This window comes from Eucyclogobius newberryi, unplaced genomic scaffold (genome assembly GCF_026437365.1).
Source record: "Eucyclogobius newberryi isolate DKJ021-1_F unplaced genomic scaffold, fEucNew1.0.hap1 SCAF_28, whole genome shotgun sequence".
Lineage (NCBI taxonomy): Eukaryota > Metazoa > Chordata > Actinopteri > Gobiiformes > Gobiidae > Eucyclogobius > Eucyclogobius newberryi.
In genome coordinates this window covers 42501-57358 of record NW_027315923.1, presented here as the reverse complement: position 1 = coordinate 57358, position 14858 = coordinate 42501, and the positions used below count along the sequence as shown (strand labels likewise).

Genomic DNA, 14858 nt, shown 5'->3' with positions numbered 1-14858 from the left:
CTGCTTTAGACCTGCTTTAGTCCTGCTTTAGACCTGCTTTAGACCTGCTTTAGTCCTGCTTTAGTCCTGCTTTAGACCTGCTTTAGTCCTGCTTTAGACCTGCTTTAGTCCTGCTTCAGACCTGCTTTAGTCCTGCTTTAGACCTGCTTTAGTCCTGCTTTAGACCTGCTTTAGTCCTGCTTTAGTCCTGCTTTAGACCTGCTTTAGACCTGCTTTAGTCCTGCTTTAGACCTGCTTTAGACCTGCTTTAGACCTGCTTTAGTCCTGCTTTAGTCCTGCTTTAGACCTGCTTTAGACCTGCTTTAGTCCTGCTTTAGACCTACTTTAGTCCTGCTTTAGACCTGCTTTAGTCCTGCTTTAGTCCTGCTTTAGTCCTGCTTTAGACCTGGTTTAGACCTGCTTTAGTCCTGCTTTAGACCTGCTTTAGTCCTGCTTTAGTCCTGCTTTAGTCCTGCTTTAGTCCTGCTTTAGACCTACTTTATTCCTGCTTTAGACCTGCTTTAGTCCTGCTTTAGACCTGCTTTAGTCCTGCTTTAGACCTGCTTTAGTCCTGCTTTAGTCCTGCTTTAGTCCTGCTTTAGTCCTGCTTTAGTCCTGCTTTAGTCCTGCTTTAGTCCTGCTTTAGACCTGCTTTAGTCCTGCTTTAGACCTGCTTTAGTCCTGCTTTAGACCTGCTTTAGACCTGCTTTAGTCCTGCTTTAGTCCTGCTTTAGACCTGCTTTAGTCCTGCTTTAGACCTGCTTTAGTCCTGCTTTAGTCCTGCTTTAGTCCTGCTTTAGTCCTGCTTTAGACCCGCTTTAGACCTGCTTTAGTCCTGCTTTAGTCCTGCTTTAGACCTGCTTTAGTCCTGCTTTAGTCCTGCTTTAGTCCTGCTTTAGTCCTGCTTTAGACCCGCTTTAGACCTGCTTTAGTCCTGCTTTAGTCCTGCTTTAGACCTGCTTTAGACCTGCTTTAGTCCTGCTTTAGTCCTGCTTTAGACCTGCTTTAGTCCTGCTTTAGTCCTGCTTTAGACCTGCTTTAGACCTGCTTTAGTCCTGGTTTAGTCCTGCTTTAGTCCTGCTTTAGACCTGCTTTAGACCTGCTTTAGTCCTGCTTTAGTCCTGCTTTAGTCCTGCTTTAGACCTGCTTTAGTCCTGCTTTAGTCCTACTTTAGACCTGCTTTAGTCCTGCTTTAGACCTGCTTTAGTCCTGCTTTAGACCTGCTTTAGACCTGCTTTAGTCCTGCTTTAGTCCTGCTTTAGACCTGCTTTAGTCCTGCTTTAGACCTGCTTTAGTCCTGCTTCAGACCTGCTTTAGTCCTGCTTTAGACCTGCTTTAGTCCTGCTTTAGACCTGCTTTAGTCCTGCTTTAGTCCTGCTTTAGACCTGCTTTAGACCTGCTTTAGTCCTGCTTTAGACCTGCTTTAGACCTGCTTTAGACCTGCTTTAGTCCTGCTTTAGTCCTGCTTTAGACCTGCTTTAGACCTGCTTTAGTCCTGCTTTAGACCTACTTTAGTCCTGCTTTAGACCTGCTTTAGTCCTGCTTTAGTCCTGCTTTAGTCCTGCTTTAGACCTGGTTTAGACCTGCTTTAGTCCTGCTTTAGACCTGCTTTAGTCCTGCTTTAGTCCTGCTTTAGACCCGCTTTATTCCTGCTTTAGACCTGCTTTAGACCTGCTTTAGTCCTGCTTTATTCCTGCTTTAGACCTGCTTTATTCCTGCTTTAGTCCTGCTTTATTCCTGCTTTAGACCTGCTTTAGTCCTGCTTTAGTCCTGCTTTAGTCCTGCTTTAGTCCTGCTTTATTCCTGCTTTAGACCTGCTTTAGACCTGCTTTAGTCCTGCTTTATTCCTGCTTTAGTCCTGCTTTATTCCTGCTTTAGACCTGCTTTAGTCCTGCTTTAGTCCTGCTTTAGTCCTGCTTTAGACCTGCTTTAGACCTGCTTTAGTCCTGCTTTAGACCTACTTTAGTCCTGCTTTAGACCTGCTTTAGTCCTGCTTTAGTCCTGCTTTAGTCCTGCTTTAGACCTGGTTTAGACCTGCTTTAGTCCTGCTTTAGACCTGCTTTAGTCCTGCTTTAGTCCTGCTTTAGTCCTGCTTTAGACCTGCTTTAGACCTGCTTTAGTCCTGCTTTAGTCCTGCTTTAGTCCTGCTTTAGTCCTGCTTTAGTCCTGCTTTAGTCCTGCTTTAGACCTGCTTTAGTCCTGCTTTAGTCCTGCTTTAGTCCTGCTTTAGTCCTGCTTTAGTCCTGCTTTAGTCCTGCTTTAGTCCTGCTTTAGACCTGCTTTAGACCTGCTTTAGTCCTGCTTTAGACCTGCTTTAGACCTGCTTTAGTCCTGCTTTAGTCCTGCTTTAGACCTGCTTTAGTCCTGCTTTAGACCTGCTTTAGTCCTGCTTTAGTCCTGCTTTAGTCCTGCTTTAGTCCTGCTTTAGACCCGCTTTAGACCCGCTTTAGTCCTGCTTTAGTCCTGCTTTAGTCCTGCTTTAGACCCGCTTTAGTCCTGCTTTAGTCCTGCTTTAGTCCTGCTTTAGTCCTGCTTTAGACCTGCTTTAGTCCTGCTTTAGATCTGCTTTAGTCCTGCTTTAGTCCTGCTTTAGACCTGCTTTAGACCTGCTTTAGTCCTGCTTTAGTCCTGCTTTAGACCTGCTTTAGACCTGCTTTAGACCTGCTTTAGTCCTGCTTTAGTCCTGCTTTAGACCTGCTTTAGTCCTGCTTTAGTCCTGCTTTAGACCTGCTTTAGACCTGCTTTAGACCTGCTTTAGTCCTGCTTTAGACCTGTTTTAGTCCTGCTTTAGATCTGCTTTAGTCCTGCTTTAGTCCTGCTTTAGACCTGCTTTAGACCTGCTTTAGTCCTGCTTTAGTCCTGCTTTAGACCTGCTTTAGTCCTGCTTTAGACCTGCTTTAGTCCTGCTTTAGACCTGCTTTAGTCCTGCTTTAGTCCTGCTTTAGTCCTGCTTTAGACCTGCTTTAGTCCTGCTTTAGACCTGCTTTAGTCCTGCTTTAGACCTGCTTTAGTCCTGCTTTAGTCCTGCTTTAGACCTGCTTTAGACCTGCTTTAGTCCTGCTTTAGTCCTGCTTTAGTCCTGCTTTAGACCTGCTTTAGTCCTGCTTTAGTCCTACTTTAGACCTGCTTTAGTCCTGCTTTAGACCTGCTTTAGTCCTGCTTTAGACCTGCTTTAGACCTGCTTTAGTCCTGCTTTAGTCCTGCTTTAGACCTGCTTTAGTCCTGCTTTAGACCTGCTTTAGTCCTGCTTCAGACCTGCTTTAGTCCTGCTTTAGACCTGCTTTAGTCCTGCTTTAGACCTGCTTTAGTCCTGCTTTAGTCCTGCTTTAGACCTGCTTTAGACCTGCTTTAGTCCTGCTTTAGACCTGCTTTAGACCTGCTTTAGACCTGCTTTAGTCCTGCTTTAGTCCTGCTTTAGACCTGCTTTAGACCTGCTTTAGTCCTGCTTTAGACCTACTTTAGTCCTGCTTTAGACCTGCTTTAGTCCTGCTTTAGTCCTGCTTTAGTCCTGCTTTAGACCTGGTTTAGACCTGCTTTAGTCCTGCTTTAGACCTGCTTTAGTCCTGCTTTAGTCCTGCTTTAGTCCTGCTTTAGTCCTGCTTTAGACCTACTTTATTCCTGCTTTAGACCTGCTTTAGTCCTGCTTTAGACCTGCTTTAGTCCTGCTTTAGACCTGCTTTAGTCCTGCTTTAGTCCTGCTTTAGTCCTGCTTTAGTCCTGCTTTAGTCCTGCTTTAGTCCTGCTTTAGTCCTGCTTTAGACCTGCTTTAGTCCTGCTTTAGACCTGCTTTAGTCCTGCTTTAGACCTGCTTTAGACCTGCTTTAGTCCTGCTTTAGTCCTGCTTTAGACCTGCTTTAGTCCTGCTTTAGACCTGCTTTAGTCCTGCTTTAGTCCTGCTTTAGTCCTGCTTTAGTCCTGCTTTAGACCCGCTTTAGACCTGCTTTAGTCCTGCTTTAGTCCTGCTTTAGTCCTGCTTTAGACCCGCTTTATTCCTGCTTTAGACCTGCTTTAGACCTGCTTTATTCCTGCTTTAGTCCTGCTTTATTCCTGCTTTAGACCTGCTTTAGTCCTGCTTTAGTCCTGCTTTAGTCCTGCTTTAGTCCTGCTTTATTCCTGCTTTAGACCTGCTTTAGACCTGCTTTAGTCCTGCTTTATTCCTGCTTTAGTCCTGCTTTATTCCTGCTTTAGACCTGCTTTAGTCCTGCTTTAGTCCTGCTTTAGTCCTGCTTTAGACCTGCTTTAGACCTGCTTTAGTCCTGCTTTAGACCTACTTTAGTCCTGCTTTAGACCTGCTTTAGTCCTGCTTTAGTCCTGCTTTAGTCCTGCTTTAGACCTGGTTTAGACCTGCTTTAGTCCTGCTTTAGACCTGCTTTAGTCCTGCTCTAGTCCTGCTTTAGTCCTGCTTTAGTCCTGCTTTAGACCTGCTTTAGTCCTGCTTTAGTCCTGCTTTAGTCCTGCTTTATTCCTGCTTTAGTCCTGCTTTAGTCCTGCTTTTGTCCTGCTTTAGACCTGCTTTAGTCCTGCTTTAGTCCTGCTTTATTCCTGCTTTAGACCTGCTTTAGTCCTGCTTTAGTCCTGCTTTAGACCTACTTTATTCCTGCTTTAGACCTGCTTTAGTCCTGCTTTAGACCTGCTTTAGTCCTGCTTTAGACCTGCTTTAGTCCTGCTTTAGTCCTGCTTTAGTCCTGCTTTAGTCCTGCTTTAGTCCTGCTTTAGTCCTGCTTTAGTCCTGCTTTAGACCTGCTTTAGACCTGCTTTAGTCCTGCTTTAGACCTGCTTTAGACCTGCTTTAGTCCTGCTTTAGTCCTGCTTTAGACCTGCTTTAGTCCTGCTTTAGACCTGCTTTAGTCCTGCTTTAGTCCTGCTTTAGTCCTGCTTTAGTCCTGCTTTAGACCCGCTTTAGACCCGCTTTAGTCCTGCTTTAGTCCTGCTTTAGTCCTGCTTTAGACCCGCTTTAGTCCTGCTTTAGTCCTGCTTTAGTCCTGCTTTAGTCCTGCTTTAGACCTGCTTTAGTCCTGCTTTAGATCTGCTTTAGTCCTGCTTTAGTCCTGCTTTAGACCTGCTTTAGACCTGCTTTAGTCCTGCTTTAGTCCTGCTTTAGACCTGCTTTAGACCTGCTTTAGACCTGCTTTAGTCCTGCTTTAGTCCTGCTTTAGACCTGCTTTAGTCCTGCTTTAGTCCTGCTTTAGACCTGCTTTAGACCTGCTTTAGACCTGCTTTAGTCCTGCTTTAGACCTGTTTTAGTCCTGCTTTAGATCTGCTTTAGTCCTGCTTTAGTCCTGCTTTAGACCTGCTTTAGACCTGCTTTAGTCCTGCTTTAGTCCTGCTTTAGACCTGCTTTAGTCCTGCTTTAGACCTGCTTTAGTCCTGCTTTAGACCTGCTTTAGTCCTGCTTTAGTCCTGCTTTAGTCCTGCTTTAGACCTGCTTTAGTCCTGCTTTAGACCTGCTTTAGTCCTGCTTTAGACCTGCTTTAGTCCTGCTTTAGTCCTGCTTTAGACCTGCTTTAGACCTGCTTTAGTCCTGCTTTAGTCCTGCTTTAGTCCTGCTTTAGACCTGCTTTAGTCCTGCTTTAGTCCTACTTTAGACCTGCTTTAGTCCTGCTTTAGACCTGCTTTAGTCCTGCTTTAGACCTGCTTTAGTCCTGCTTTAGTCCTACTTTAGACCTGCTTTAGTCCTGCTTTAGACCTGCTTTAGTCCTGCTTTAGTCCTGCTTTAGACCTACTTTATTCCTGCTTTAGACCTGCTTTAGTCCTGCTTTAGACCTGCTTTAGTCCTGCTTTAGACCTGCTTTAGTCCTGCTTTAGTCCTGCTTTAGTCCTGCTTTAGTCCTGCTTTAGACCTGCTTTAGTCCTGCTTTAGACCTGCTTAAGTCCTGCTTTAGTCCTGCTTTAGTCCTGCTTTAGACCTGCTTTAGACCTGCTTTAGTCCTGCTTTAGACCTGCTTTAGTCCTGCTTTAGTCCTGCTTTAGACCTGCTTTAGACCTGCTTTAGTCCTGCTTTAGTCCTGCTTTAGTCCTGCTTTAGACCTGCTTTAGACCTGCTTTAGTCCTGCTTTAGACCTGCTTTAGTCCTGCTTTAGACCTGCTTTAGTCCTGCTTTAGACCTGCTTTAGTCCTGCTTTAGTCCTGCTTTAGACCTGCTTTAGACCTGCTTTAGTCCTGCTTTAGACCTGCTTTAGTCCTGCTTTAGTCCTGCTTTAGTCCTGCTTTAGACCTGCTTTAGTCCTGCTTTAGACCTGCTTTAGTCCTGCTTTAGACCTGCTTTAGACCTGCTTTAGTCCTGCTTTAGTCCTGCTTTAGACCTGCTTTAGACCTGCTTTAGTCCTGCTTTAGACCTGCTTTAGACCTGCTTTAGTCCTGCTTTAGACCTGCTTTAGTCCTGCTTTAGTCCTGCTTTAGACCTGCTTTAGACCTGCTTTAGTCCTGCTTTAGTCCTGCTTTAGACCTGCTTTAGTCCTGCTTTAGACCTGCTTTAGACCTGCTTTAGACCTGCTTTAGTCCTGCTTTAGTCCTGCTTTAGACCTGCTTTAGACCTGCTTTAGTCCTGCTTTAGTCCTGCTTTAGTCCTGCTTTAGTCCTGCTTTAGACCTGCTTTAGTCCTGCTTTAGACCTGCTTTAGTCCTGCTTTACAACAAATCACAGCTGTCTCTAGTGTCCCCTCTGTCCCCTCTGTCCCCTCTGTCCCCTCTGTCCTTGATGACTCTGTGTGGTCCGCGCTGCGGGACTAATAAGACTAATTTCTCAGTGAATGATTCTGATTGTAATGAAACACAGCGTTTTGAAACTAAAAATGTAGAAAACACAACGTGTCCACGGGACAGTGTCCTACTGTCCACAAGAGTCTTCTACAGTGTGTCAAACACTTGATGGGCCATCTCTTGGGGAAATGTGGGCATTACAGGTGAAAGGTCAAAGTGAACGGCCGCCACAGGATTATGAGTTTGACTCCGACATTTGCTAAAAATAAATAAATAAATAAAATTATTTTGAATATAACTTGGACAAGCTTGGTGGGCCAGATGCGGCCAGATGCGGCCAGATGCGGCCCGCGGGCCGTAGTTTGGGGACCACTGTTTGATGTGAAATAAATGTTTCTAGTCTAATCATTTTACAAACTGAAATATTCTTTCTCGTGTTTATTGAACTGTAAAGTTCATGTTTTCATGTCAAAATGAACAAAGGCTTCATGGGAAAAATAAGACATTTATTACGTTATGTTACAAATATATAAAGGGCTCATTTTCATATTTACACATTTACACGGGACTGGGACTGTTCCAAAACATAATCAAGTTAATGCTGTGATTCCAAAGAGCGTTGGCCCTGCGCGCACCCCCACCAGGGGCCTCTCACTCCACCAGGGCCTCTCACTCCACCAGGGCCTCTCACTCTGCTCCGGGGCCTCTCACTCTGCTCCGGGGCCTCTCACTCCACCAGGGCCTCTCACTCCACCAGGGCCTCTCACTCCACCAGGGCCTCTCACTCTGCTCCGGGGCCTCTCACTCTGCTCCGGGGCCTCTCACTCCACCCAGGGCCTCTCACTCTGCTCCGGGGCCTCTCACTCCACCAGGGCCTCTCACTCCACCCGGGGCCTCTCACTCCACCCGGGGCCTCTCTCTCTGCTCCGGGGCCTCTCTCTCTGCTCCGGGGCCTCTCTCTCTGCTCCGGGGCCTCTCTCTCTGCTCCGGGGCCTCTCTCTCTGCTCCGGGGCCTCTCTCTCTGCTCCGGGGCCTCTCTCTCTGCTCCGGGGCCTCTCTCTCTGCTCCGGGGCCTCTCTCTCTGCTCCGGGGCCTCTCTCTCTGATCCGCGCACTGTCCCGGGGCCCGGGGCCTCTCACGGGCCCAGAGTGCAGTCCAGATGGTACATGGTGTATCCCACGTGCGCCGCGCACAGCAGCGGTGACACCGGGACGTGCCGCGGGAAGGCGCCCGTGCACGCGCTGGGCACGTGCGTGGAGAAGGAGACTAGTCCCGGAGGAAGCTTCAGCTTCAGCTTGTCCAGCTCCGCCTCCTGCAGCCGCTTGGCTTTGGCGCGTCGGTTCTGGAACCAGATCTTGACCTGTGTCTCTGTGAGGGTCAGGGACGCGGAGAAGTCCGCGCGCTCCGCGATGGACAGATACTGTCTCTGCCGGAACTTCCGCTCCAGCGCGAGAAGCTGCGACGTGGTGAACGGCGTGCGCGGCTTCCGGTTCGTCTTGTGCTTGCGCAGCGAACACGCGGCTGGACACGCGGCCGGACACGCGGCCGGACACGCGGCTGGACACGCGGCTGGACACGCGGCTGGACCCGGCCTCCCTGTGAAGAAGAGGATATTCATTTATGACAATATTTCAAGCAGTTGAGCCGGAGCCACAGGACACAGTGGCACAGTGGACACAGTGGACACAGTGGCACAGTGGACACAGTGGCACAGTGGACAAAGTGGCACAGTGGACACAGTGGACACAGTGGCACAGTGGACACAGTGGCACAGTGGACACAGTGGACACAGTGGCACAGTGGACACAGTGGACACAGTGGCACAGTGGACACAGTGGACACAGTGGCACCGTGGACACAGTGGCACAGTGGACACAGTGGCACAGTGGCCACAGTGGACACAATGGCACAGTGGACACAGTGGACACAGTGGACACAGTGGACACAGTGGCACAGTGGCACAGTGGCACAGTGGACACAGTGGACACAGTGGACACAGTGGACACATTGGCACAGTGGACACAGTGGACACTGTGGCACAGTGGACACAGCGACACAGTGGACACAGTGGCACAGTGGACACAGTGGCACAGTGGACACAGTGGACACATCGACACAGTGGACACATGGACACAGTGGACACAGTGGACACATGGACACAGTGGACACAGTCGGCACAGTGGACACAGTGGGCACTGTGGACACAGTGGCACAGTGGAGACAGTGGCACAGTGGACACAGTGGACACAGTGGCATAGTGGACACAGTGGCACAGTGGACACAGTGGCACAGTGGACACAGTGGACACAGTGGACACAGTGGCACAGTGGACACAGCGGCACAGTGGACACAGTGTTGCCACATGGACACAGTGGACACAGTGGACACAATGGACACAGTGGCACAGTGGACACAGTCGACACAGTGGCACAGTGGACACAGTGGACACAGTGGACACTGTGGCACAGTGGACACAGTGGCACAGTGGACACAGTGGCACAGTGGACACAGTGGCACAGTGGACAAAGTGGCACAGTGGACACAGTGGACACAGTGGCACAGTGGACACAGTGGCACAGTGGACACAGTGGACACAGTGGCACAGTGGACACAGTGGCCACAGTGGACACAGTGGACACAGTGGCACAGTGGACACAGTGGACACAGTGGCACAGTGGACACAGTGGCACAGTGGCCACAGTGGACACAATGGCACAGTGGACACAGTGGACACAGTGGACACAGTGGACACAGTGGCACAGTGGCACAGTGGCACAGTGGACACAGTGGACACAGTGGACACAGTGGACACATTGGCACAGTGGACACAGTGGACACTGTGGCACAGTGGACACAGCGACACAGTGGACACAGTGGCACAGTGGACACAGTGGCACAGTGGACACAGTGGACACATCGACACAGTGGACACATGGACACAGTGGACACAGTGGACACATGGACACAGTGGACACAGTCGGCACAGTGGACACAGTGGGCACTGTGGACACAGTGGACACAGTGGCACAGTGGAGACAGTGGCACAGTGGACACAGTGGACACAGTGGCATAGTGGACACAGTGGCACAGTGGACACAGTGGCACAGTGGACACAGTGGACACAGTGGACACAGTGGCACAGTGGACACAGCGGCACAGTGGACACAGTGTTGCCACATGGACACAGTGGACACAGTGGACACAATGGACACAGTGGCACAGTGGACACAGTCGACACAGTGGCACAGTGGACACAGTGGACACAGTGGACACTGTGGCACAGTGGACACAGCGACACAGTGGACACAGTGGCACAGTGGACACAGTGGACACAGTGGCACAGTGGACACAGTGGACACATCGACACAGTGGACACATGGACACAGTGGACACAGTGGACACAGTCGGCACAGTGGACACAGTGGGCACTGTGGACACAGTGGACACAGTGGCACAGTGGAGACAGTGGCACAGTGGACACAGTGGCACAGTGGACACAGTGGCACAGTGGACACAGTGGCACAGTGGACACAGTGGACACAGTGGACACAGTGGCACAGTGGACACAGCGGCACAGTGGACACAGTGTTGACACATGGACACAGTGGACACAGTGGACACAGTGGACACAATGGACACAGTGGCACAGTGGACACAGTGGCACAGTGGACACAGTGGACACAGTGGACACAGTGGACACAGTGGCACAGTGGATACAGTGGCACAGTGGACACAGTGGACACAGTGGCACAGTGGACACAGTGGCACAGTGGACACAGTCGACACAGTGGACACAGTGGCACAGTGGACACAGTGGACACAGTGGACACAGTGGACACATTGGCACAGTGGACACAGTGGACACTGTGGCACAGTGGACACAGCGACACAGTGGACACAGTGGCACAGTGGACACAGTGGCACAGTGGACACAGTGGACACATCGACACAGTGGACACATGGACACAGTGGACACAGTGGACACATGGACACAGTGGACACAGTCGGCACAGTGGACACAGTGGGCACTGTGGACACAGTGGACACAGTGGCACAGTGGAGACAGTGGCACAGTGGACACAGTGGACACAGTGGCATAGTGGACACAGTGGCACAGTGGACACAGTGGCACAGTGGACACAGTGGACACAGTGGACACAGTGGCACAGTGGACACAGCGGCACAGTGGACACAGTGTTGCCACATGGACACAGTGGACACAGTGGACACAATGGACACAGTGGCACAGTGGACACAGTCGACACAGTGGCACAGTGGACACAGTGGACACAGTGGACACTGTGGCACAGTGGACACAGCGACACAGTGGACACAGTGGACACAGTGGCACAGTGGACACAGTGGACACATCGACACAGTGGACACATGGACACAGTGGACACAGTGGACACATGGACACAGTGGACACAGTCGGCACAGTGGACACAGTGGGCACTGTGGACACAGTGGACACAGTGGCACAGTGGAGACAGTGGCACAGTGGACACAGTGGCACAGTGGACACAGTGGCACAGTGGACACAGTGGACACAGTGGCACAGTGGACACAGTGGCACAGTGGACACAGTGGACACAGTGGACACAGTGGACACAGTGGCACAGTGGACACAGCGGCACAGTGGACACAGTGTTGACACATGGACACAGTGGACACAGTGGACACAATGGACACAGTGGCACAGTGGACACAGTCGACACAGTGGCACAGTGGACACAGTGGACACAGTGGACACAGTGGACACAGTGGCACAGTGGATACAGTGGCACAGTGGACACAGTGGACACAGTGGCACAGTGGACACAGTGGCACAGTGGACACAGTCGACACAGTGGCCACAGTGGACACAGTGGACACAGTGGACACAGTGGCACAGTGGACACAGTGGACACAGTGGACACAGTGGGCACAGTGGACACAGTGGGCACAGTGGCACAGTGGACACAGTGGACACATGGACACATGGACACAGTGGACACATGGACACAGTGGCAAAATGGCACAGTGGACACAGTGGCACAGTGAACACAGCGTCACAGTGGACACAGTGTTGACACATGGACACAGTGGACACAGTGGCACAGTGGACACAGTGGACACAATGGACACAGTGGCACAGTGGACACAGTGGACACAGTGGACACAATGGACACAGTGGCACAGTGGACACAGTGGACACAGTGGCACAGTGGACACAGTGGACACAGTGGCACAGTGGACACAGTGGCACAGTGGACACAGTGGCACAGTGGACACAGTGGCCACAGTGGACACAGTGGACACAGTGGACACAGTGGGCACAGTGGACACAGTGGGCACAGTGGCACAGTGGACACATGGACACATGGACACATGGACACAGTGGGCACAGTGGACACATGGACACAGTGGCACAGTGGACACAGTGGCACAGTGGCACAGTGGACACAGTGGCACAGTGGACACAGTGGCACAGTGGACACAGTGGACACAGTGGACACAGTGGCCACAGTGGACACAGTGGACACAGTGGCACAGTGGACACAGTGGCACAGTGGACACAGTGGCACAGTGGACACAGTGGACACATTGGCACAGTGGACACAGTGGACACTGTGGCACAGTGGACACAGCGACACAGTGGACACAGTGGCACAGTGGACACAGTGGACACATCGACACAGTGGACACATGGACACAGTGGACACAGTGGACACATGGACACAGTGGACACAGTCGGCACAGTGGACACAGTGGGCACTGTGGACACAGTGGACACAGTGGCACAGTGGAGACAGTGGCACAGTGGACACAGTGGCACAGTGGACACAGTGGACACAGTGGACACAGTGGCACAGTGGACACAGTGGCACAGTTGACACAGTGGCACAGTGGACACAGTGGACACAGTGGCACAGTGGACACAGTGGACACAGTGGACACAGTGGCACAGTGGACACAGCGGCACAGTGGACACAGTGTTGACACATGGACACAGTGGACACAGTGGACACAGTGGACACAATGGACACAGTGGCACAGTGGACACAGTCGACACAGTGGCACAGTGGACACAGTGGACACTGTGGCACAGTGGACACAGCGACACAGTGGACACAGTGGCACAGTGGACACAGTGGACACAGTGGCACAGTGGACACAGTGGACACATCGACACAGTGGACACATGGACACAGTGGACACAGTGGACACAGTGGACACAGTCGGCACAGTGGACACAGTGGGCACTGTGGACACAGTGGACACAGTGGCACAGTGGAGACAGTGGCACAGTGGACACAGTGGCACAGTGGACACAGTGGACACAGTGGACACAGTGGCACAGTGGACACAGTGGCACAGTGGACACAGTGGCACAGTGGACACAGTGGCACAGTGGACACAGTGGACACAGTGGACACAGTGGCACAGTGGACACAGCGGCACAGTGGACACAGTGTTGACACATGGACACAGTGGACACAGTGGACACAGTGGACACAATGGACACAGTGGCACAGTGGACACAATCGACACAGTGGCACAGTGGACACAGTGGACACAGTGGACACAGTGGACACAGTGGCACAGTGGACACAGTGGCACAGTGGACACAGTGGACACAGTGGCACAGTGGACACAGTGGCACAGTGGACACAGTGGACACAGTGGACACAGTGGACACAGTGGCACAGTGGCACAGTGGACACAGTGGACACAGTGTTGACACATGGACACAGTGGACACAGTGGACACAGTGGACACAATGGACACAGTGGCACAGTGGACACAGTCGACACAGTGGCACAGTGGACACAGTGGACACAGTGGACACTGTGGCACAGTGGACACAGCGACACAGTGGACACAGCGGCACAGTGGACACAGTGGACACAGTGGCACAGTGGACACAGTGGACACATCGACACAGTGGACACATGGACACAGTGGACACAGTGGACACATGGACACAGTGGACACAGTCGGCACAGTGGACACAGTGGGCACTGTGGACACAGTGGACACAGTGGCACAGTGGAGACAGTGGCACAGTGGACACAGTGGCACAGTGGACACAGTGGACACAGTGGACACAGTGGCACAGTGGACACAGTGGCACAGTGGACACAGTGGCACAGTGGCACAGTGGACACAGTGGCACAGTGGACACAGTGGACACAGTGGACACAGTGGCACAGTGGACACAGTGTTGACACATGGACACAGTGGACACAGTGGACACAGTGGACACAATGGACACAGTGGCACAGTGGACACAGTCGACACAGTGGCACAGTGGACACAGTGGACACAGTGGACACAGTGGACACAGTGGCACAGTGGACACAGTGGCACAGTGGACACAGTGGACACAGTGGACACAGTGGCACAGTGGACACAGTGGCACAGTGGACACAGTGGACACAGTGGCACAGTGGACACAGTGGCACAGTGGACACAGTGGCACAGTGGACACAGTCGACACAGTGGACACAGTGGACACAATGGCACAGTGGACACAGTGGACACAGTGGACACAGTGGGCACAGTGGACACAGTGGGCACAGTGGCACAGTGGACACAGTGGACACATGGACACATGGACACAGTGGACACATGGACACAGTGGACACAATGGACACAGTGGCACAGTGGACACAGTGGACACAGTGGACACAGTGGACACAGTGGCACAGTGGACACAGTGGACACAGTGGACACAGTGGACACAGTGGCACAGTGGACACAGTGGCCACAGTGGCACAGTGGACACAGTGGGCACAGTGGACACAGTGGGCACAGTGGCACAGTGGACACAGTGGACACATGGACACATGGACACAGTGGACACAGTGGGCACAGTGGCACAGTGGACACATGGACACAGTGGCACAGTGGACACAGTGGACACAGTGGCACAGTGGCACAGTGGACACAGTGGCACAGTGGACACAGTGGCACAGTGGACACAGTCGCACAGTGGACACAGTGGCACAGTGGACACAGTGGACACAGTGGCACAGTGGACACAGTGGCACAGTGGACACAGTGGACACAGTGGCACAGTGGACACAGTGGCACAGTGGACACAGTGGACACAGTGGACACAGTGGCACAGTGGACACAGTGGCACAGTGGCCACAGTGGCCACAGTGGACACAATGGATACAGTGGACACAGTGG

General features: G+C 51.7%; 1 protein-coding gene across 1 annotated transcript in view; it reads right to left on the bottom strand.

The window, feature by feature from the left end:
• Positions 1-7206: 7206 nt before the first annotated feature.
• msx1a (muscle segment homeobox 1a) overlaps positions 7207-14858 on the bottom strand; it is an 8594-nt gene continuing 942 nt past the window's right edge. The window contains exon 2 of the mRNA XM_072459818.1: positions 7207-8273. Coding sequence (XP_072315919.1) covers positions 7813-8273 — 461 coding nt within the window. The 3' untranslated portion in view covers positions 7207-7812. The remainder of the gene's footprint in view (positions 8274-14858) is intronic.